Source organism: Frieseomelitta varia, unplaced genomic scaffold (assembly GCF_011392965.1).
Source record: "Frieseomelitta varia isolate USP_RPSP 00005682 unplaced genomic scaffold, Fvar_1.2 scaffold_480, whole genome shotgun sequence".
In the NCBI taxonomy this organism is placed as follows: domain Eukaryota; kingdom Metazoa; phylum Arthropoda; class Insecta; order Hymenoptera; family Apidae; genus Frieseomelitta; species Frieseomelitta varia.
This window is the reverse complement of record NW_025110235.1, coordinates 107092-132107: the sequence shown is the minus strand read 5'-3', so window position 1 is coordinate 132107 and position 25016 is coordinate 107092. Positions and strand designations below refer to the sequence as shown.

The window sequence follows — 25016 nt, the reverse complement described above, 5'->3', positions numbered from 1 at the left end:
TTTTCCTTTACGTTTAATCACCTTCTTTTTGGTAATTTTCTTAGGTTTACCTTCTCTGGTAACTTCTTCTGTGACTGTCACCTGCTCTTTTACTTCTTCTACTTCCGTTGGTGTAATACGTTCTGATGCAGGCAGTGGTTTTATAGTTTCTTCAACGATTTCTTCCACTGGTCCTTCAGTTACAGTTGTCACAGGTGTTTTGCCCTGTTCTTCGACTGTAATCACTTCTGTCACTTGCTGTTCCTGTCCTTTACGCTTAATAATTTTCTTCTTTGTAGTTTTCTTTGGTTTACCCCATCGAGTTACTTCTTCTGTAACTGTAACTTGCTCCCTAACCTCCTCTACTTCCGATGGTTTGACATATTGTGGTGTTGGTAATCGTTTCACGATCTCTTCTACTACTTCTTCCGCTGGTCCTTCAGCGACACTAGTCTCTGGTGCTTTTCCTTCTTCTTCGACTGTAACTACTTCAGTCACCTGTTGCTCTTTACCTTTCCTCTTAATTATCTTCTTTTTAGTAATTTTCTTTGGTTTTCCTTCTTTTGTTACTTCTTCCGTTAGTGTCACTTGTTCTTCCACTTTTTCAGTAGGTGTAATGTAGTCTACTGGCGCCAATGGTTTTGTTTCTTCCTCTGGTACTTCTTCTTCCATTGGTTTCGTTATTACCGTGGTTACTGGTGCTTTTCCTTCTTCTTCCACCGTCGTTTCCTCAGTAACTTGTGCTTTTCCTTTCTTTCGTACAATTTTCTTGGTAACTTTCTTCTTTTGATCCGTATCTTGAACTTGAATTACTTCAACTTCAACTTTCTCCTCTTCCTTGTGAGTTTCTTCGACCTCGTCGATTCTCGTTGGTACAATTTCTTCAACATCCATCGTTGTGGTGATCTCCTCGATAGGCATAAACTGTTTCTTTGGTATCGATGGTATTTTCGGTTTGATATCTTCAAGTTCCTCCTCAATGACGACGACATTGTCCTCTTCAGCCTCTGTCTTAGGCTTTTTCTTACGTATAATCGTTTTCTTAGTCTTAACCGCGGCAGTTTCATCGTCCTTACTTCCGCGCCTGAATTTCGTCGTGTACTCTTCGATTACCTCTGTGTCTGATTCGATCGTTTGCTGTGGCGTATCGTGTTTTGTTGTGTGTTGTGTGATTGTGATGTGATGTTGTTGCGCTGGTACTTCTGTAGTTTCTGAAATGTATACAAGAACAAGTGTGATATGATTATCGTGTCGTGGCAGTAATCGTTCTCGCACTATTTTGCTTTTCTTTTACTTTTTCTTTGTTTTCTTTTTATTTTTGGTTTGACTTCTCACGTATAACCGCGGCACCTCGCCGAAATTTGTGTTTCGGCGCTTGATTTGGTTAATTTGTATTGTGTGTACCTTGAGTCATCGATTTCGCAGTGTACAGAATCGTTGAACGCTGTGTACAAACCTGTTTCGGATGAAATTTCTGTACTTTGTCTGATGAATGATCTGTGTGTGAGAGTAACCTATGTTGTTTCCATGAACCTGTTCGTATCGTGTCTGATTCTGTGGTGTTGTCTACATACCTACCTTGCACGATTTTCTACAACCATTATCCTACACCCGACGACCCTATCAAACCTGCTTGGAACACGCGTTTAAAAGTTTCGCACGTTGATCGTTGTTGCGCCTCGATCGAGCCTCCCCCTACGATCTCTCAACAACCAAATCAGTATAACTATCACTATCGTCAATACGTCTTCTGGTCGAATCCTAAACGTCCACGTGCACGTCCGTCCCGTCGATGCCAATCGAATACGTTGATAACAATAATACTCACCCACAACGTGTTCCAGGTGTTCTGCCTCGATAGTAACGCTTGCTAACTTCGCGAAAGGTAACGCAGACTCGGGCATTTCTGACTCAGTTTCGCCAGAGCTCAGTGGTTCTGTCACGATCACACCTTGCCGAATCTCATCTATACCTCTGGCTGTCTTTCCCTCAGGCTTAGTTACTTTAAATTCACCAGCTGCATCAGCTGGTTGAATCTCAGTCTTCAAAGCTACTTCGTGTTTAATTACGTCAGGTTGAGCCGAAACTTCTTTCGCAACGCCTTTTATCACTTCCTTCGATTCTTGTTCCGTAGCTGTCACCTGTGTCACTTCGACACTCTCCGACATGCGGAACGACATCTCAGCCGTGACCGATATAGCTGTTTTCTCGACGACGAGTGTATCCTCGCTCTCTTGGGCCACTGGTTGCATTTGTTCAATACTTTCGAACGGAATTTGTTCGGGAATAATTTGTTTCGTATCTGGTTTGCTAGCTTCTTGCAACTCTTCAGCAGTGACCGACGTGATCACCTGGGATTTCTCAGCAACTTGGATACCCAAGAGACTAGGTTTGGCCGTTTGAGTGGACGGTTCGTCAGGTGTTGGAAGACCTTTCTCTAGTTCACCAAACGCTACTTCTGACACTGACAGAGACAGCAATTCTTCCAGTTGAGGCTTCCCTTTTTGTTCCTCCGGTGCTTTTGGTTTAGGAAGTTCCTGGGCACTGGTCATAGTTAAGACTTCTGACGTTTCAGCAACTTCAATGCTGTCCAATTGTGGAAGAGCTTTGCGTACTTTGGGAGCTTCTGGAGCTGGTAATTCCTTCTCAGCTTCTGTTGATATCACTTCTGAAACGGTAAGGAAGCTCAGCTCTTCCACATCCGGTCTGCCCTTCTGGCTCTCAGGTTTCTCCAATTTCTCTAATTCCCCTACACTCGTCACAGTCAAGACTTCAGTCTTTTCAGCTATTTCTCTGCCAATCATCTGCGGTTGAGCAATCTTCTCACTTGGTTTCTCAGGAGATGGCAAAGTATCCTCCAATNTTTCAGCTATTTCTCTGCCAATCATCTGTGGTTGAGCAATCTTCTCACTTGGTTTCTCAGGAGATGGCAAAGTATCCTCTAATTCGTTTGAAACAACTTGGGAAACTGTAATTGACGTTAGTTCGTCCAATGTTGGCTTTCCTTTTTGTTCCTCAGGCAATGTGGGCTTTTCTAGTTCCTCTACATTCGTCACAGTCAAGACTTCAGTCTTCTCAGCTATTTCTCTGCCAATCATCTGCGGTTGAGCAATCTTCTCACTTGGTTTCTCAGGAGATGGCAAAGTATCCTCCAATTCGCTAGAAACAACTTGGGAAACTGTAATTGACGTTAGTTCGTCCAATGTTGGCTTTCCTTTTTGTTCCTCGGGTAATATGGGCTTTTCTAATTCTTCTACACTCGTCACAGTCAAGACTTCAGTCTTCTCAGCTATTTCTCTGCCAATCATCTGCGGTTGAGCAATCTTCTCACTTGGTTTCTCAGGAGATGGCAAAGTATCCTCCAATTCGCTAGAAACAACTTGGGAAACTGTAATTGACGTTAGTTCGTCCAATGTTGGCTTTCCTTTTTGTTCCTCGGGTAATATGGGCTTTTCTAATTCTTCTACACTCGTCACAGTCAAGACTTCAGTCTTTTCAGCTATTTCTCTGCCAATTATTTGTGGTTGAGCAATCTTCTCACTTGGTTTCTCAGGAGATGGCAAAGTATCCTCTAATTCGTTTGAAACAACTTGGGAAACTGTAATTGACGTTAGTTCGTCCAATGTTGGCTTTCCTTTTTGTTCCTCGGGTAATATGGGCTTTTCTAATTCCTCTACACTCGTCACAGTCAAGACTTCAGTCTTTTCAGCTATTTCTCTGCCAATCATCTGTGGTTGAGCAATCTTCTCACTTGGTTTCTCAGGAGATGGCAAAGTATCCTCCAATTCGCTAGAAACAACTTGGGAAACTGTAATTGACGTTAGTTCGTCCAATGTTGGCTTTCCTTTTTGTTCCTCAGGCAATGTGGGCTTTTCTAGTTCCTCTACATTCGTCACAGTCAAGACTTCAGTCTTTTCAGCTATTTCTCTGCCAATCATCTGTGGTTGAGCAATCTTCTCACTTGGTTTCTCAGGAGATGGCAAAGTATCCTCTAGTTCGTTTGAAACAACTTGGGAAACTGTAATTGACGTTAGTTCGTCCAATGTTGGCTTTCCTTTTTGTTCCTCGGGTAATATGGGCTTTTCTAATTCTTCTACACTCGTCACAGTCAAGACTTCAGTCTTTTCAGCTATTTCTCTGCCAATCATTTGTGGTTGAGCAATCTTCTCACTTGGTTTCTCAGGAGATGGCAAAGTATCCTCCAATTCGCTAGAAACAACTTGGGAAACTGTAATTGACGTCAGTTCATCCAGTGTTTGCTTTCCTTTTTGTTCCTCGGGTAATATAGGCTTTTCTAATTCCTCTACACTCGTCACAGTCAAGACTTCAGTCTTTTCAGCTATTTCTCTGCCAGTTATCAGTGGTTGAGCAATTTTCTCACTTGGTTTTTCAGGAGACGGTAGAATGTCTTCCAATTCATTGGACACCACTTGAGAAACTGTTAAAGACGTCAATTCGTCCAAACTTGCTTTACCTTTCTGTCCTTCAGGTAGTATAGCTTTTTCTAATTCTTCTACACTGGTCACAGTTAGAACTTGACTAGTTTCAGCGACTTCTCTTCCCGTAAGAGCTGGTTTAGCAGTCACCGAACTAGGTGCTATTTGCTTCTCTAACGTCTCTTCAGTCTCGTGTGAAACCGTCTGAGAGATGGTAATAGAAGTGAGTTCTTCTACATTTGGTTTTCCTTTCTGTTGCTCTGGCGCTCGGTCAGCCATTAATTCTTCCGCAGCCATCATTGTCAAAATTTGAGTAGTTTCTGCTATATCACGTCCTGTTAGGCTTGGTTGCGCCATTTTCTCTACAGGCACTTCAGGACTCGGCAGCACGTCTTCCATCTCAGTGGAAACTGTTTGCGACACCGATATGGATACAAATTCCTCCAGACCAGGAACACCTTTTTGTTCTCCAGGCTTCTTGTCTTCAGCTAACGTGTCAACATTCGCCATAGTCATAACTTCCATCGTTTGTGCCACGTCTCTGCCTATCATGCTTGGCTGCGCTTCTCTTTCAACTGGAACTTCTGGCGCAGGCAATGCTTCTTCCGCTTCTTGAGAGACCACCTGTGAAACTGTCAAAGGAGCCAGTTCTTCTATTTGTGGCATTCCTTTCTGTCCTTCTGGAGCTTTGGGTGCTGCGAGTTCCTCTGCACTCGCAACGGTCAACACCTGTAATGTCTCTGCTACGTCTCTGCCTGTCAAACTAGGCTGAGCTGTTTTCTCTTTTGGTACTTCAGCTGTTGGTAGCGTTTCTTCAGCTTCTGCAGACACAATGTGCGAAACTGTGAGCGGAGTGAACTCGTCCAATTTAGGTTTCCCTTTCTGCTCCTCCGGAGCTTTAGATGCCACGAGTTCCTCTGCACTGGCAACAGTCAACACCTGTATAGTTTCTGCTACGTCTCTTCCTATCAGACTAGGCTGAGCTGTCTTCTCCGTTGGGATTTCAGCTGTTGGTAGTGCTTCCTCAGCTTCTCCAGATATGACGTGAGAAATTGTGAGCGGAGTTAGCTCGTCCAATTTTGGTTTGCCTTTCTGTTCTTCAGGACGTTTCACCGTCAGTTCTTCAGTTTCAGTTATGGTTGTCACTTGGGATGTTTCTGCTGCCTCTCGGCCTAGAATATTAAAGTCTGCCTTCTGATCTTTAGGCACGAACTTGGTAGTGAATACATCTTCCGTTTCGTTGGATATTACCTCGGAGATCGTCACCGAAGTCATTTCTTCCACTTCCATTTTACCTTGTTGTTCCTTCAATTGAGTTACTTTCTCGAATTCTTCGGTGGTCGCTCCAGTTATTATTTGCGTCACTTCGGGAACTTCTCTGCCAGTCAAACTAGGCTGAGCCAGCTGTTCTCTAGGAGCAACATCTACAGGCAGGACATCTTCAATCTCGTTGGAAACTATTTCAGTAATCGTAACGGTAGTAAGTCCTTCCATCTGAGGCTTTCCTTTCTGTTCTTCAGGCTTAAACTTCCCTTCGAACGTCTCTTCACGTTCGCCAGCTGTCGTCTCAACCTTAACAGCTGTTTCTATGACAGTCTGGGTCATCGTGGCTTGAGAAGACACTCGTTTCTCCTCGTGAATTTCTTGAGTACTCTGAACACTCTCCACCAACGATCCAACTACAGTTTCGTGAAGACTGATGTCTTGGATGGCTGTAACCCCTTCTCTCTTAGGCACAACGTCGAAAACACTCTCTTTGTCCTCGGTAATAGTCTCTGACACTTGAAGAGGCGTCACTTTCTGCACATCTACGTCTGCTCTTTGAGTCTGAGGTTTGAACATGCCTTCGAACGTACGCTCGCTCTCTTCGACTATGTTCTGACTCACAATGATACTTTCAAACGTGTCTTGACCTAGAGTAGCTACTTGTGGCTTTACCGTGTCTTCTTTCACCTTGTCTGGTATATTAACTTGAGACTCGACTTGAGTGGTCTCGATGATGTTACGTTCCGTGATGATTGTACTGCTAGCTGTCTGAGCAGCCTCTAACTTTCTTTCCTTCAACAAAGACTCAACTTCAGCCGATGTCACTTCCGTCACTGATATACTGCGACCCTCTTCGAACGTAGGCACTGCGGTTGACGAAACTGTCCTTGGATACTTATCGAATATTCCTTCGCTTTCTGCACTTGGAACGTCTTCGACGATGATTGGTTCCAGGGCATCCTGTTTAGGATGAGCTTTCACCTCGTGTTTCTCTAACGGTCGAACATCTCCGGTGCTCTGATCGACGAACACTTGAGCCTTCTGCGCCACGTCCATTCCAACTCTCGTCAGAGTCACCTGAGCAGTGCTTTCTTCGCGTCTCTGTATTATCATAGTGTCCTCCTTATCCTGAGTGATTACCTGAGAAACCGTGACGCTCTTTCCTTCCACGAAGCTCACTCTCGCGCTACGTTCGTCCAGTTCCATCTTCTTCTCGAATATCGCGCCATGTTCCTCTGGGACTGTCTCACTGATGTCAACGCTCTCCAACGTAGTTTGAGTAGGACGCGCCTCGAAGGCCGTTGGTTTCGGAGCTTCGGGAAGATCTCCAAGCCCTTCCTTCAGAGACACTTCCATCTGTTCGGCGACTTCTTTACCCTCCATTGCTGGCTTTGCTATTTCTTCGCGGGGTTTTCTCATGGCTGACAATTCTGCTTCGACATCCTGTGCCGTGGTTGCTTCAGTTACAGCGATAAACCTGTTCTCGTCTATCGTGACACGCGCGCTGGTCTTCTGCATCGATAGTTCTTCGATCTTGTCCACTTCTTTCTCCGCCAGGATCTGTTCCGTCGTTTCTACCGTCTCGAACGGCTTCTGGCCCACCTGTGCCGTCGCTGTTATAGGTCTCACGATGTCTATTTCTCCAGTACTCGAGTGTGGAATGATCTCTGATCTTTCCGCTACCTCGTGACCAGATACAATAGCCGGCACTGCCGATCGTGTTCTCTCTTCCTGCATGGTTTTCAACACCTCCTCCTTATCCGCTGCGCTCACTTCGACGACGGTGGTCACGCGTTTACCTTCTTCGATCGAAACTTCCACCTTCTGAACTTCTGGCTTGAACTTTCCTTCGAAGATGTTCTCTTGATCCTGAACGATATCCTCCCTGACTTGCACACTTTGATACACTTCTTGACTCGGCAACGCCTTTTTGGTATCTGGTCTCTCTATATTTACTTCTGCCACCGAATCTTCGACAGAGACTGTGGTGGTTTCGGCAATCGCGCGAGTGGTATCCAGTCCAACGGAAGCTGCACGCTTAGATGGTTGTTCTTCAGCAACGTATAGAGATTCTTTGTCCGCGGGAGTTATTTGGGAAACAGTCACGATCTGTCTACCTTCCTCAAGATCTACGACAGCTCTCTTATCCTCTGGTAGTTGTCCCGGTATGAATCTGTCCTCGCTTTCCTGCACGACAGTCTGAGACTCAATCAACGGGATAAACGGAACGTGTTCTGGTACTGCAGTGGCGCCTGATGGTTTCTCTTCGACGAACACTCCTGCGCTGAAATCTGCGACTTGCACCGTTGTTTCCGCGACCACGTGACCAGAAACCAAGCTTTTCCCAGCAGTCCTCATCTCTGGCAACTCTTTGGACTTGTACTCTTCCTCTTTGTCCTCTAAAATCACAGCTGACACTTGTATACTCTGTTCCTCCACCATGGACAAGTCAGCCAATGCTCGCAACGGCGCTTTATCCTTGTCGAGCGACCCTTCAGCCTCGGTTGGTTGGGTTTCCGAGCTAATTAAAGCTTCCAGGGGGATGCTAGATGGCACTGCTGACGCGGAAACTGGCTTCACCTCTTCTAACTTTCCAGCACTCGAGTCAACGGTGATTTCAGTCTTCTCCGCAATCACGTGTCCGGCAAACTGGACGCTAGCCTGTTTTTCAGTCGGTTTCTCAGGGATCTGGAGACTATCCTCTTTGTCGGCCGGGATCTCGGTGGTGGTAGTAGCGCTGATGATTTCACTGACAGACACTTCGGCTTTGTTGGTGATGACAGGTTTATCTTTGAATTCTTTCTCCGTCTCGGACACAATGGTCTCGGTTTGAACGACGCTCTCGAATGGCAATCGTTCCTCTTTGGCTGCGACTGTAGCTGGCACGGGTACGGTCAAGTCACCGGAAACAGCAGCTGGATTGATCTCTGTCAGTTGAGCCACTTTGTGAGCATCGAAACTAGGCGTGGCCTGTTCACCATGGATCTCCAGTCTCTCGAAGTACTCCTTCTCTTTGTCTGAAGCGATCGTCTCGATCACCGTGACTCCCTCCTCTTCCTGGAATGAAACGTCTACCACTTTCTTGTCTGGTTGAACGAAATCTTCCATAGGCTTCTCCAGGTCGCCAGGAGCAGTCTCCGAGGCAATTAAACTGCGGAAAGTGATATGATCCGTCGTAGCCGTTGCCGCGGGAGCTTCCTCGCGCTTAAATTCGCCTATGTTATCTGTCGTGGTGGTCTCGCTAGTTTGCGCCACAGTGTGTGTCGGAATGTCGAAGCTAGCTGACTTGGTCTCTGGTTTCTCAGCTTCTGGAAGCAGGCTCTCTTTGTCTTCGGTGGTAACTGCTGACACAATCAAACCTTCACCAGTCACGAACTCAAGATTCGCTTTCTTATCGGAAGGTTTAATCTCGCTGAATGGCGCTTCTGTCTCTCTGGTCTGCACCTCTTCAGCAACCACGGCTTCGACAGCCAGCACCGTGGTCTTTGGCTTCATTTCCTGAACGGTATCGCGTGGCAAGTCGCTCAGACCTGTGTCACTGATGATCTCGAATTTAGACGCCACTCCTTGAGTGACCACGTCTACCGTGGCTTCCACGCCTTTGGGTCTCTCCTCTCCAGTGAAAACTCCTTCTTTATCCTCCGGATACGTCATACCTACCACGACACTTTGACCTTCTTCGAAAGTGACCTCAACGTTCTTAGTATCAGGTTTCATATCTTCCTGTAGAGGAGACTCTTTCTCAGAGACTGATATCTCCGTCTGTTCGACGATTTCCAGTCCACTCTGTTGCTGACTAGCACGCTCTTCCTTCGCCTTCTCTTCCGTCAGAATATCTACGTTGCTCGCGAGAATTGTCTCCTCTAGTTCGGCGACCTCGTGACCTCCGGTGATTCCTAGAGTAACCTTTCTCTCTTTCGGTATCTCTTCCACTTCTAACTTCTCCTCTTCCTGGACACTGGTCACCTCGGTCACTGTCAGTTTCTCAGTCTTCGTCTGGATCTCAACGTCAGCGCTCTGAGTAGTTGGCAGTACATCTGCTTCCCGAGTCTTCTCCGTTTCAGCGATGGTCGTCTCCGTGACGATCAATTCCTCCAGAGCGTCCCTTTGCGGAATAGCCTTTCCGGACTTTGGTTTGTCGATGCTCATCACAGCGGTGCTTTGCTCTACCAGAGTCTCTGACTTCAGCGCGACCGTGCGACCGGACACCAACGTCTGAGCAGTGTAATCCTGTGGTCTCGCGTCAGGGCTGTAAACGTTCTCGCGATCGTGTGGAATAACCTCCGTGACAGTTGGGCCGGGTCTGGGTTCAGTCAATTCTAAAATCGCTGTCTTCTGATCCGGTTGTACGTCGGCTTTGTACAAATCTTCCTTCTCTGCTAGCTGTTGCATGGCTACAGTCACGCTCTCCAGTGGAACGTGCGATGGTTCAGCCACGCCGGAAGCTGGTTTCTCCTCAGGCACGTATTCACCCGTTGGCGAGTGAGTTCTGACTTCCTCGAACACCGGAGCGACTTGCGTGGTGAACTCTGTGCTGGCATACTCTCCCTTAACCTCAGAAATCTGCGTGTACTCGGCTTCTCTCTCACTAGCGATCACCATAGTGGTACGCACGCTCTCTATCTCGTTCATTGTGATTTCAGCCATCTTCGATTCAGGTGATTTGTCCTTTTCGACAGGTGCCACGTCTTCTGCCACGACTGTCTCTCCTACTACAGTACCCTGCAACCCGATTGGCTCTACCTTAGCCACACCAGAAGATGGGATTTCTTTCTTGATAACGCCTAAATTGTCCTCCGGCTGAGTCATCTCAACTTCTAACGAAACCACGGGATGAGCGGGCACCGTCTTTCCACGATGAGATTCCGGCATCTCGAAGATCTTGAGATCAGCTTCCTTCTCTATGGACGTTGTCTGGAACACCTCGATGCTTCTAATCGCGTCATAACTAGCTTCAACTACACGTTCCTCTGGTTTTGCTACCTCTTCCATTTTCGCTTCGCGGTCGTGGATCATTGTTTCTTGCACCGTCTTAGCCTCGGTCAATTGCACAGCCACGGTTCCACTTTCCTCCACGTACTTTAGTTCCTCCTTGAAATCTGACGGATAATCCGCTGTCTGGATCTCCGATATCATCACGTGTTCCTCGGGTCGGATCGAAGTTTCCGCCAGTACCTTGGTTGGCTTCTGGTCCGGATGATAGATACCCTCGGACTCTTGAACGAGTGTACTCGCGACAGAGCCAATTTCCAACGAAGATATCGACGTCTCTGCCGTCTTTGTAACTGGTTTATCTCCTGGTTGATACTCCTTCTCCTTCTCAGATGGGACAGTCTCCACAGTCATGGCCGACGCGATTTCGACCACGTTCAAATCGGCCACAGCCCTCTTCGTCTCTTCGATTGTCAAGTGAGTCTCCGTGTCTTGCGTTTGTACCGTGGACACGGAAACTCCTTCTAACAGAGTCACGTTCGTCGTAGCCTCGAACGTGTCGGTTTTTCGTTCAGAAACAAACAGCCCCTCGCTCTCCTGAACGACATTCTGCTGGACAATTGCTATTTCGTTCCCGTAGGAGATTCCGACCTGAGCTCTCTGACTGGATGGTAGTCTTCCTGGCACGTACTCACCTTCCTTCTCAGGCGCGTGCGTTTCCTCCGTGACTCGCTGACGTTGCGGAATCACAGTTTCCGTGGCAACTTCCGTAGGGACTACCAGTTCTGGGTAATACTTTCCTGGTTTGTCCTCTGCCCGAACTTCTTCAACGACCAGTGGCTCAACCGTCGTTACGTTCACTCTGGGTTTAGTTGGCACAGTCCTCAACGGTTCCAGCTTGTCCTCCGACAGTCCTTCTTGAACTTCGTACACTGACAGCCCTACCTGAGGTAGAACAGTGTCTTCCGCTTTGGCCGTTAACGGCGACACGAAATCTTCTGTCGGAGCTTCCTTCTGACTTACCATCGTCTCGTACACGGTGGTAGCTTCTTGTACAGTCACGCTAACGTCCGCAGTTCGACCGACTTCCTGTTTGTCTATGGTCAGAGCAGACAGGCCAGCGTCGTTGGTCAGAGTCTCGCTGACGACCAAACCCTCCGATGGAACGAAACCTGGCGTTGCCTCGTACGACGTAGGCTTGAACGTGTCGGCGAATTCACCGGTGGAAGCTTGAACAGTTGTCTCGGTAGTGGAGTAAGGCTCCACCGGTGAAATAGACATGGATGCTTTGCGTTCGACCGGCTTGACGCGAGATATATCGTCGATCTCTTTCTCCTGTACAGGAACCAATTGCTCGGTCAACGGCGTGATGGTGTCCATCGTCAATTTAGCTCTCTCTAGTTCTGGTTTTCCAGGTGCCTGTTCGATGGTACGATCCAAAGGCACCACTTGATGCCGTTGGCTAGGAACGTTCAACACGATCGAAGGCATAGATTTATCTCTGGTAATCTCGAACTCTTCGATCTCTTCCAGCTCAACCTCGTCCTGACCAATCTTTGGTCGTTTCGGTTTCAATTCTTTCCTCACTTTCTCTATAATTTCCTCCTCCTCCTCCTCCTCTTCGTCTACCTGTTTTTCTATATCATCGTGTTTCCTTTGTTTCTGAGCCAGTCTGCCCCTTGAGTCTGTTTCGATAATAACCGTCTCGATTTCTTCCTCGGTCTCTTCCACGTCCTTTCTCTTCTTCCTCTCCTTTTCGGTCTCCTCGATCTCTTCGATCTCTACAACCTGAACCCCCTCGTCCCTATCTTCCTTTCTCTCCTCGATCTGTTCCTTCGGTTTTGTTACTTTTCGTTCGTGCAGTGTCGTGTGTGCCTGCCGTGTGTCCTCGTATTCTGTGGAAAGTATGTGAGAATATTCGTGTCAATCATGAACGCGGAAACGTACGGGTCTTTCTCTCACGTTTAAACCTTTCGCACGTTCGTTCGTTCGTTCGCTCGTTCGCTCGCTCTCACTTTGCCGGAGTTAGACGTTCAAAGAAAAAAAAAAAAATTTCATTCTCGTGGCTCTATTTCTTCATTTTTCTTTTTTTTTTTTTTTGTTTTTACTTCTCTCAACTAATTTTTCTTTTTCTCTTTTACTCTTTTGCAGAACTTCATGCGACGAACCATTGATATGCTGCGGATGCTGCTTGCTCAGACAACGTGCTTCAATACGAGACAAGAGTGAGACAAAAGGAAACCTACATACGTACAGTGCACGGAGTTTGTATAAAGGTAAGAGAAATCAAAAAAAATAAAAGAAAGAAAGTAATTAAAAGAAACGAAGAAAAGGAAAAAAAATTGAAGTAAGAACAATTACAGCGGATAGTGTGCGAACAGCGTGTTTTATTTTATACTACGCGGCTTCCAAAGGTATCGTATGGTCGACCATTTCGGGATGAGAATGTTCAAATGTCACGCACAAGAAAGAAAATAGAAGATAAAAGTTTTAATATTGATTTTGCTCGTTTCCTTTTTTTTTCTTTTATTAACTTTTAATTAGACTTACGTTTAGCGTTCAATACAAATGAATTGATGGCTAAATATATCACAGATTAATCATATAGAATGTACTGTGTACATTATTAATTTCTAGTATTTCTCGTAAAGTTATAAAAAAGTTCTGTTACTTTCCTTTCTGTACATTGTACAATGACCTGAATAGATTATTTAAATTTTCCATGATGTTTTGTGACGAAGAATATATTTATATGGTATTCAATAACTTATTCAATTCAGTTACATGACGTTCAATATATTTAACATCACTGAAATAGAAGGATTGAAGGAATGAATCTAATATTTAATACAGAATAGAATTTTCATAACTTTGTTTAATTTTTCTATTGAACTATTATCGTTACATCGTAATAAATCTCTTCAAAACGAGTCAATAAGTAAATAAATCTATCTACTGTAGGGCCATCTCATAAAAATAATGAAACTTCCTCTTCTTCTACCTCTTTCTTTAAATTAATCGTTTGCAAGAAGGCTGCCAGAAATCAGCAGCGCAAACACATTATGCGCTCATAATTATACCGCAAAAATGACTATCTATTGCAAAGATAGTAATGTGTGTCATCCCGAGTAGGTCAAAGACAGTACACGGTCACAGGTAAGTAGATAATGTTCACGAGTGGATAACGACTCGATTGACACAGTGTTTCTTGTAAAGTTTCTCACAATGGCATGGAATTGAATACTGTCTCATTTTGTCGGTATTACGATGTCTCTGGAATGTTTGTTGCGATATCTAGAAGAGTAGTGTGCGCAGGCACTTGGGCTCATGCGTGTTTAATAACAAGTGGTGCGTGTGTGAATCTCGTGTGGTGGCAGTGGAAAGAGATAGTATAGGCCGGCCAGAAGTCAAACCAACGTTAACACAGAAAAAAAGAAAGGAAAAAAAAAAGAAAGAGAGAGGAAAGAAGAAATAAAATAAAGAAGAAACAAATAAAAATTGACGCTTGTCTGTTACACATCGTGCTTGCTACTAATGCCAAACAAATAAAAAAAAAAAAAAAAAAAAAAAAAAAAAAAAGAAACAAAAGGAGAAATTGGAAATGAAAATAAACGAGGAAGGTAAATCTTTTCTCTAATGTGCTAATCATGTGCGCAAGGGCAACGTAATAAATTATACAGAGAGAGATTCATGTGAGTGTGTAACTTGAATGTGTAACAGTAACAAGTACAGAAAACAGCCAATTGCATTCTCAATTAACGTTGCAAATATGAACTACTACCAGAAAATAACAGTTTATCAACGAATATTATATAATAACCGATCCAGAAACTCTGAAATACGAACATTAGGAAAATTGAATGATCATCGAAATTGTTTATCAATTTTTTTTATCAATGACACATTCGAAGAAATTTATGTAATCTTTGATTGCAATGAATGTACAGTTTATATGTATTTCATATATTTCACAGTTTCTGAAATAATGAACTAATGCAAACAGGACATGAAAATGAACATAAACGAACCGTTCAAAAACAGAAAAAAACTGGTGATAGAAAGTCGGTGAAAAAATGATGGACTCGTTGCCAAACGCAAATGAAATACATGAATCGAAGCGTGTATCAAATTTTACTTACATCGAAACTGCGATTAGCAGAGCGAAGCTCAAAACGAGAAGCTTTTGGTGGTGGTATTTTTTTTTTTTTTTTTTGGTTCGGTTGACATGGATTGAAGATTTATATAGTAATTTTTTTTTTGGGGGGGGGAGGGGAGGCGATTATAATTTAAGGAAAAAGTGTAATGAGAGGGGAAAGAGTAGGATAACGATGGGATATGGCGCGTGGAAAGCATAGCGGCATAAGCAGAACAATTTTACTGCTATTATTCGATCAAGTAAGCTTCATGCATCTGAAAGAATAATAAAATATCATCATTACGTACAGACCGTATCGTATGATCAATCACTCACATACTTTGTCTTTTTTCTTTTTTTTTTTTTTTGTTTCTGTCTCAATGATTTTTGATCTACGACACATGGTATCGATACTATTAGTCAGCGCAAGTGAGCTTAAGATGTGAATCTTTTTCTTAGTAGTTTAGATGATCTTCAAGCTTGTAGCGGAATGTTTGATGAAGAATTTTGGCATCCGTTCAGAATTACCACATTCTGTCGATTTAATTAATTTTCAGCTGGTGTCGTTGGATCGTGGATAATTCGTAATTCATTTTTTCTTTTTGTACAAGAATTGATCATACAAATATATAATACTATACAAATATATAATACTAGAAAATTGAAATTTATCAAATTAAAAAATTAATTAAAATTATACGAGTTTATACAATAATCAAGATTGTCCGAAAATTAATCAAATTCAATACATGTATAAAAATTCAATTAATTTTATACATAGAATTGTAAATGAAAGATGAATGATCTAACGTGTCACCTATGAACCAACGATACCGAAGTAGTTGAAAATTAAAATTTTACTCTACGCAGAATTATTTTTAATAATCTGAAATCCTTTCTCATTGATCGTAATGTAATATTGCTAAATTAAAGTGATGTACAATCGTAGACATTTGCAAGGAATGTTTGAAGATGATTTAAACTAAAGAATAATCTCTGAATAAACAAAGAATTGGAAAAAAAGTAGACTGGGAATGTCGATGTGGTGTCGACTGTCCGGACACTGAAATCTTTGTGAAAAAATGATAAGTAAATAGTATTAATGATGCTGTCCGTTCGTGAATCGAATGGACTGAAATTGTATGAATTGTATTATCCCATGCATTGAGAACACGTTGCTTCAAACCTTTAATGTCACGAATATCCTGCGTGCGGACGGCTTTTCTTTCGTCCCTCCTCTCTGCAAACAGAAAATCCATTCTTTCGTGGGAGCTCTGGAATTAAGGGGCGAGCGCAGAAAAGACAAAGAGAAAAGAGATGAAAAAAAAAAACACACACACACACAGAGAAATATTATGGCACGTGGTATAAAATCACTTTTATTTCAAATATACAATACATAACGTATACATACAAAAAAAAAGTGGCGAAGGAAAACATTTCGATTTCCTTCGGTTGTTAAATTATATACAAAAAAAAGGAGAGAGAGAAAAAATAAACACAAAATGAAATAAAACGCATGCTTATTCGAGCTTATACAGGTATATATGTGTATCGTGAAGTCGCGGACTATATACAAAAATTGAAAACTGAAGGGAAATGTACAAGTTGTTATAAGTGTATAGGCAGCCACGCAAGCACACACCAAAACGTAAGACGTTTAATATATTAGATGATCCGCGATGTCTTTTTCGTAACAACATCGCGTCGTTTCGTTGTTTATGCACATTTTTTTTCTGTTTTTCTTTTTCTCCAAGTATTTCAAACCTCACACCGCATTCCCGACTTACCCATGAAATGGACCTCCGTTTTACGGATGACATCCACTCGTTCCGTAATCCGCTCCTCCGTTTCAATCTGCGAATAATTATTCTTACTGTGCTTTCGGTTCAAACGTTTAACGTAGCCATATAAGCGATTATAAAAATGTATTAAATTTACAGTATGTACGTAAATAGATAACGACTGTCGAAAGTTGAAAGAAAAGAATTTAATCGAAACGTTTGACCGAACAATTCCTGTGAACAGAAACACTGATACCTTTTTATCCCTTTGAATATTTATGCAGTCAAATGTCAATTCTCTGCAACAGGCAGAGAGGCTACCAATACATATCAGAAAGAAGGATTATTTTTCTTATCCAAATATTTTGTTCAAACTTCAAGAAACCTTGATAGATAATTCAATTAAAAGCAATTTAAAGAATACAGGAGGATTAAAAAAAAAAAAAAAAAAAAGAAAAGAAAAAGATCCTTACTTCCGTAGCTTCTGTAACTTCCCAAGCACGCGGCCGGAAGTCCTCCGGGGCAAAGTGCGTGAGCACCTCCTCCACGGTGACGTGTTGCAGCTCGATCATTCTCATGAAAGCACGGAAGCCAACGGTAGCAGCCACCACACTTTCGTCGGTGGTCGTTTCCTCTGTCAGAACCTGCGTGATCAACGGACCGTGGCCTTCCCTCTCCACCAGCTGAACCAGCGCGTTCTGAGCCTCGGGGGTTTTCAGCGCGGGGAAGTTGTCCGTTCTGTACAAGCTCTCGTTTATCTCGTTCACGGAGACTCCTTGGCGCACCAAAAAGCCGATGGTAGCCAATTCGCGAAGAGGTGCTTCCCCAGGCCCGAATTCTTTCGCGTGAAGCGTCTCCATGATCTCCTCCACCTCTCTCGCGATGTTCTCTCGCTGTCTCTCCACGATTTCCTCGATGGTCACCTTCACCCTGTCTTTCTTCTTCTTTTTCGGTTTCTCCTCCGTGATCACCTCTCTGGGCTTCTCCTCGAATATCTGTTCCTCGGTCACCACCGTTTTCTTCGCCTTTCGTTGCTTCGTGTCGATTCGTTTCATCTCCTGCACGCTGGCCTCGGTGTGCACCTCAGTGACAGAGACGGTCTCTAAAGTCTCCGACGTGATCTGAGCGCGATCGATCACCGATTCCACCGTAAAATCTCGCGCTATGTCTTCCGTGGCTACTTCCGAGACGACAACCACTCCCTCGCGCTCCTCCACCACCCGTTTCGCACGTTCCTCAGGTTTCGGTACCATCTCGCGCGTCTTCTGATCGTCGATTTTCTTCAGCGACGCGGTCGCTTCTGTCACCAGTGGCTCCTGAATTGGCACCACTTTCTTTGCTCGTGATACCTGTTAGATGTAATGCGATTCGTGGCTTTTAAATGAAAGAGGGAATTGCAAAAATAAATTTTTCGTTTATTATACATTTTCGTTGATGTAGAGTATTAATATTCTAGATTAACGAAAATGTTAATAAACGAAAAATTTATTTTATATATTATTGGAAATATATAATATTTGTTTTATATATTATTAAATATATAAAAGTATAGTATATAAAATATATATATTTTATAAAAATTTATTTTATATATTATTAATATTAATATTACTTATAATAAAGTAATTTTAATATCGCGGTGAATGCGGTAGTAGTTAATTTTTACATTTACCTCCGTTGGTTGTTCTTCGATAATTTCTGTCGTTTCGAGTACCTGAGTTTCTTCAACGTCGACAATTTTCCTAAACGAAAGATATCCATTGTAATATTGGGAGATTCGTCACAAAACAACGTATTTGACTATTAACTTTACTGACTTTTCCTCCGGCTGTTCCTTGGAAATCAGCTTCTCTTTGCGCACTTCCTTCTTGTCTATCTTCACGCGTTCAGTCTTCACCTTCTCCCTGGTCTCTTTAGCCTTCTTCAGTTCAGGCTTCTTCTTCTTGTGTGGTTTCTCCTTAGGTTTGACTTCAATCACCTGCTCCTCGACGACTTCCTCTTCGTCGAAGAACTGTCTTTCACCCGTTATATCTGAAAGAGAAATTTGAAAATAACATTCAAGCGTTGTTTCTTCTTTTTTTTTTTAAATTTCTTACAAATTATCACTAAATTTCCCAACAATGTTACTCGAGTAATCTTCTTTGTTCAATGTTTCTAATATTTAAATTTGCGATTGTTGAATTTTGAGGGTTTGAAGACGATACCTGTTACGCGTAGTTTAGCTTTCGTCGTTGCCAAACCTATCTCGCTGGTAGCTTTGCACACATAAACGGCGTCGTCCTCTTCGGTTGCGTGTTTAATTATCAACGCTGTCTTTTTCTCCTCATCAAGGATGCGAATTTTCACGTTCGGGGTATTGGCGATCATCTTGTCATTCTTGTACCACACGACATCTGGAAATTAAGAAAATGATATAATTCATCCAATAGTTAACTGTAGCACGATATGTATAATTCATATAGTAATGAAAATTATCAGTTAAACTTGCGTTTAAAATTGTAAAAAACATTTGACATACCTGGAACAGGATTGCCAGAGTACGAGCATTCGAACACCGCGGTTTCACCTTCCTTTGCATAAACGTCGGTAATCTCTTGAATGAATCGTGGTACAGATTGCGTGGCTAAAATCAGAAATCGCGGTTAATTGTAATAATTGTCCGAAAGAAATAAAAGAAGATGACAATAAACAGAAGATCTTCGACAAACAGCTTACCTGATCTTTTGATTGGTGATTGTGCGACTCGCGTGACCCCAATGTCAGTAATCTGGTTAGACGAACGAGAAAAAAACGAAACACACGTAAAGGAAATCCATGCGAAACAACAATTTTTATCAAAAGCACAGAAAACAATTAATTTTGTTACCAGACTGCATTTAGGGTATGATATTTCGTGCATCACGTAAAATGAAAAAACATATAGAAATATTCAGAGCCTAATACTTCCTGTGATATTCAACAGCTAAAACAATTTATATATATATATTTTTTTTAAATTATTTTCATGAAAATACGAAATTGCGTAAATTCAGTCGCTGCTTTATAGAATATGAACAAGTCTTATTTTCAATCAAAATAAAAGGAGACAGAATTGTTTTAACTTCTAAGTTTTGAACTAATCAGCATTGAGCTGTTTCATTTTAATTCAGAATTTAAAATAAAAATTTTAATTTAATTAAAATAATAAAAGAAATGTAATTTAATTTAATTTGAAACAAAGATTTTTATTTCAATTTAAAATAATAATTTTCTTCTTTTGATTTAATCTGCTTTCGCGACTTCGATTCACTGTAATCATTTTCAAATTTCATTCCTTCTAACCTCATTGAAAAAGAAAAAAAGAGAATGTATATATTTTCTTTCAATTACGTAAATCATTCTGTAGATTGTTAGTAATTCAATCGACAAGGATACCTGACATGGTGCCCCTTTCGTCCTCGCTGTGATGCTCATTGCACGAAACCTCGGACGCCGACATGTTTCCAGCTAGTCCAAGGTTTCCGCTACACTGACTCTCCAGTAATAAAAATTCCTGCAACTCCTCTTGGCTGTCTGCAGTGTGCAACTGCTGAAACGCGTCCAAATCGATTTCTCTCGGCTCCAAAGGGTACATCTTCGGATCCATCATCAAGTTCCCGTAACGTCGTTCCTTCGACCATCTCGCTACTGGAATTCTAGATTTCGGATAAGTGTGATACTTCCTCGCGTGATCGTACCCCAACGTAGTTTCCATCGTCTTTCCACCACCGTAATGGCTAGCGACGAATTTATTCTGTCCACTTCCGGTCGACGCTTCGCTGTTCTCTTCAATAGGCGACAAATAAACACCGGTTTCAGGGACGTTCAAATGATCGGAATGGACACAACTCTTCTTCTCAGTTCTCGGCGGTGGAAACTCATCGAAGTCCAACACGATCTTCTTTCTTCTCTGAGTTTTTAACAATTCCATCTTAGACTCGTTTTCTATCGTTACTTCGTCGATGTTCTCCGCTGTTTCACTTACAGCTTCGTTACTTTCAGTCGTGTCAAGTACAAGCGTTTCCTCTTTCGATTTGACACTTTTCATCGATTTGGTCGCGACCAACATGTCGCTGGATTTCACCAGTTTCGATTTGTCCAGTCTGGTTGGCGAAGGAGAGTTCGATTTACACGTTACTCTCCTCTGTTTCTCACCCATTGAGGTAGACTCGTTGACCTTCGAGCACTTCGTCGCTAGGACCGGAGACGGAGATCTAGCTTTCACAGTGATTCCCCTCATCGGCGTGGTCTTGTCCAACGTCGACGACCTCGACAATTTCACCTTCTGTAGATTGGAAGACTTACTCGTGCCGCTTCCATCTCGTTTACTCTTCGCAGGCACGCTCGCCGAAAGCAATTTTGTCGCCACGCTTCTCTCCTCTGAACTCTCTAATTTCTTCTTCTCCACCACTTTAATCGATCTCTCACTTCTCGTCTTCTTCTCGGTTTTAATTTTGTGTTTCTCGCTGTATCTCGATTCGGGAATGTTGTCAGTATTTTCTACGAAAGTGGTTGCCTCTCGATCGAGAATCGTTTCTCTGTTGGACGTGCTCATCTCCCACGAGTATTCCGTGCTAGTGATCCCTTCGATTTCCACGGAGTCCGAGAATCTTCTGGACAAGAAGAACCCCTTCGGAGAGGAGTCTTCCTCCTCGGAGCATCTCTTACCTTCGTCGTCGATGTTCATCAAAGTTCTCGTCGACGAGAATTCGCTGATCATCGTCGAGCTGTCCCTTTGAGAGCTTTCGTCCCTAATGGCGCGGTCGTCCAGGCTGTCCGTGGAGAAGCTGCACTCTGCTTCACTCAACATGCAATCGATCGCCTGCGACTGGCGACTCTTACCTTTCAGAGCCTCTTGCATCTCCTCCATGTGAGCCACCCACGACGGTTTCCTGTACTCCTTCGTTCCGACGATTCCTGACGAATTAAACGGTCATTAGAGACACGTTTATTATCATCGACCCTTTCAGTTCCATCGTCCAAGCGAAAAGATCTTCGTCTTCTTTTTATTTTTATTTTTGGATCAAAGCGTCCCCCCCCCCCCCCACCCCGTTTCGCAGCTTTCGAATCGTCGAGTGAAATTGTTTGACAATTCAAACGTTTAACTCTAGACTCGGAAATTTTGTTCCTACTGGGAGTTTAGAGATTTGGAAGAATTTGAGAATTTGGAAATTCGGAGATATCAGTGCGAAAGTTCGGACGTTGGAAAATTTAGCAACTTGGAAATTTAGGAATTCGGGAATTTGGAAATTTGAATATTTACTGATTTGGGAATTTGAGAATTCAGAAATTTGGGAATTTGAAGGTTTCGAAACTTGGAAACCTAGGGATTTGAGAATTCGGGGATTTAGATGGATATTTAGAAATTTCAAAAAATCGGAAAATTTAGAGATCTAAATACTGAGAAATTTAGAGATTGGAAAATTTGGAAATTTAAATATTTAGGAATTTGAATATTTAATTTGAAATGTGAAGATTTAAAAATTTGGAAACTTGGGAATTTGAGAAATTTAGATATTTGAAAATTTAAAAATCTGAACATTTACAGATCTAAACACTGAGAAATTTAGAAATTTAGAGATTGGAAAATTTGGAAATTTAAATATTTAGGAATTTGAATATTTAATTTGAAATTTAAAGATTTAAAAATTTGGAAACTTGGGAATTTGGGAAATTTAGATGTTTAGAAATTTAAAAATCTGAATATTTACAGATTTAAAAACTGAGAAATTTAGAAATCGTGAAATTTGGAAATTTAAATTTAGGAATTTGAACATTTTATTACTTGTAGTTGTAAAATTAACCACAAGTTGGAAGGCTTTGCAATTCTAAAATTTCTCGGTACCTAAACATCGAAAAATTTTATATACGTTGTTGTTACAATTTCACGCAATAATTCGAGAGCCAGTGGATGGAACTTAAAGGGTCCGAGTAGCCAGCGGAATGCTAAATAAAATATTAGAAAAAAAAGTGTATAAAAGTAATGGGATGTGAGTGTTCAGTGTGAGTTTTGAGATACAATATTTTATGAGGGAGATACAAGGAGTGGGAGATTCTCGTTGATGATTCCGATCGAAGAAGTGCGCAGCTGAAAACAACTCGTACCAAGCAGATTAGCAAAGCTTCCACCACCTTTAATAATTACTTCTTCGTTCCAGATGAACGAATCATTACCTTCTACCGACAGATATGTCGTGGTAGTCGACACGCCGAGCGGATTGTGTACTTCGAACACAATCTCGCCCATGTCGTCGGGATAAGTTTCGGCGATCGTCAATATCGACGTGCCATCCTCGAATTCCTCGACTTGGAATTCTTCCGACGGTATGATCTCCTGACCCTGCTTGTACCATTTTCCTTCTGGCTTCGGCTTTCCTCTGACCTTCACTTCCAATCTATGCAAAGCAGGAAATAACAACAAAATTATAATTAATAAATATAATTATAATTAATCTTAAATGCTTAATCTTAAATCTTTAATACTGAAAATAGCTGGATTTAATTTAATGAAATTTTATTCATTCATGATAGATTATGAAGTAGAACAGTATTTGAGATTTAGGTTTCTTTTAATAATTTTTATTTTACTCTTTTCTTTAATTTTTCGGATAGTTATATGTACAGAGATGATCGTGACAGCGACATATTTTTTTTTCTATGTACTAGAGAATAAAATTTAAGTTATTTCAGTATGTAATAATCGAAGAGGAAGAAATTAGTAATTAATATTTTATTATAATATTTTATTTTATATATTTTAAATGTTTTAAAATATATATTTTATTTTATATAGTATATAATTAGTAATTAGTAATTAATAAATTATTAATATAGTTTTACTAATATTTATGTATAATTATACTATTCCATGATCATTCGAGTATTAATTTTGGAAGAAATTTGTGAGTGAGAATACTCAGAAGTTTTGTCTGACTGATAATATTCTACTTAAAGTGAAACACTTGTATACTTGACTCTCTATTGTACATATATAAGGATTTTAATAATTATGAAAATAATGGTTTCACATTTTCTACAATATTATTTTTTTACCTGGTTAATTCTCCGACTTTGGTAGGAATTAACTGAGGAAGTTTCTTTATTATCTCCGGCGCAGATTCCTCTGTGTCCGTATCGAACAAGGGAGTTTCCTGAAACGAGAACAATCGAATTATAAAATAATCGAATTGTCAAACGTATAAATTACAAAACTTCATCGTTTATATAAAATAATTCTTTTTGCAGGTACCTTGGGAGATAAGAGATCCTCTTCCGAACCACTTTGCCCTGTAGTAAGAGACGTCGCAACGATCGAGGATGCAATCTCCGAATCAGGTACGTACTCGTATGCTGAAAATTATTATTATTTCTTTAAAACATCTCGCCAGTAATCTTAATTTCTTGTAACACTATTTTTGACATTATATTCAAACAGAATTATTCTTGTATTATTAATCACAATTCTATCACGAATAATGCTGTGTATTATCCCTAATTGTTTTTGCCACATCTAGATAAATATCATTTGATCAGCAACAGCAATTTAACAAATGTTCATAATTTTATTACTCGATATATTATATATGTATATAAAACCTCTCAGCAAATTCTCTTGTCAGTATTACTTCTAGTATCGAATCTAAATCGTCATATGCAATTTTTTCCAATTTCCAAATTTTTCACAAATTTCCTTCGAATTACTTCAAATCAATCATTTCAATTAAGCATCGCTATCGTCAACAACGTTTAAATTACCTTCCACGACAAGCGACGACATGCAAACGGCCTCGCCAACAGGATTCACGGCACGACAAGTGTATTCTCCAGCATCTTCAGGGAACACTTCGGTTATAGCCAAGCTGCAGACACCTTCCGTGTCTTGCACAATAGTGATCTCCTTGCCTTCCTTGATCGGTTTGTTGTCGTGGTACCACTCGACTCTGGGTGTAGGCTTTCCTTGAACGATGCACGTCAGGTTCGCGCTCTCGCCGTCCATGACCCTGACCGGTGACAATCGTTTGACGAACGTCGGTGAAACAAGCTCCACCGTTTCTTCCCACGGTGTCTCCAACAAATTTATCGTCGCCGTGCAGGTGACCGAGCCGCCAACGTTTTCGGCGCGACAGGTGTACGTGCCCGCGAACTCTGGCTTGATCTCCTTGATCATGAGGATCGATCTGTTCTCCTGTGTCACGATCCTCACCTGTGGCGTGGACTGTAACGAGAAAAATCGAAATTTTTACTCTATTCGTTGTTTTTAAAGATTTTCGCAATCGGTTACGGATATTAGAAGATCTTAGATACGAATCGTTTTTCTTTTTTTTTTTTCTTCTTTTTTTATTGTGATTTTCAAGGATATTTTCGATGTTTCAATTTGGGTAAGTGTGAATTGATGTTTGCTCAGAATCTTTCAGAGATTTTCAGTTTTTCGACATTTTAGACATATTCACGTTTGTTCAAAATGAA

The 25016-nt window shown here is 41.7% G+C and overlaps 1 protein-coding gene across 1 annotated transcript in view; it reads right to left on the bottom strand.

The window, feature by feature from the left end:
* The window catches only part of LOC122532898 (titin), a 131770-nt gene that overhangs the window by 32539 nt on the left and 74215 nt on the right, over window positions 1-25016 (bottom strand). The window contains exons 46-60 of the mRNA XM_043662081.1: window positions 24306-24765; window positions 23800-23900; window positions 23604-23701; window positions 22725-22945; window positions 21393-21467; window positions 19051-19155; window positions 18737-18925; window positions 18350-18563; window positions 18205-18274; window positions 17006-17881; window positions 16539-16605; window positions 15935-15988; window positions 3976-12508; window positions 1808-2841; window positions 6-1190 (exon numbers count right to left, since the gene is read on the bottom strand). Of these exons, the coding sequence (XP_043518016.1) occupies window positions 6-1190; window positions 1808-2841; window positions 3976-12508; window positions 15935-15988; window positions 16539-16605; window positions 17006-17881; window positions 18205-18274; window positions 18350-18563; window positions 18737-18925; window positions 19051-19155; window positions 21393-21467; window positions 22725-22945; window positions 23604-23701; window positions 23800-23900; window positions 24306-24765 (13282 nt within the window). The remainder of the gene's footprint in view (window positions 1-5; window positions 1191-1807; window positions 2842-3975; window positions 12509-15934; window positions 15989-16538; window positions 16606-17005; window positions 17882-18204; window positions 18275-18349; window positions 18564-18736; window positions 18926-19050; window positions 19156-21392; window positions 21468-22724; window positions 22946-23603; window positions 23702-23799; window positions 23901-24305; window positions 24766-25016) is intronic.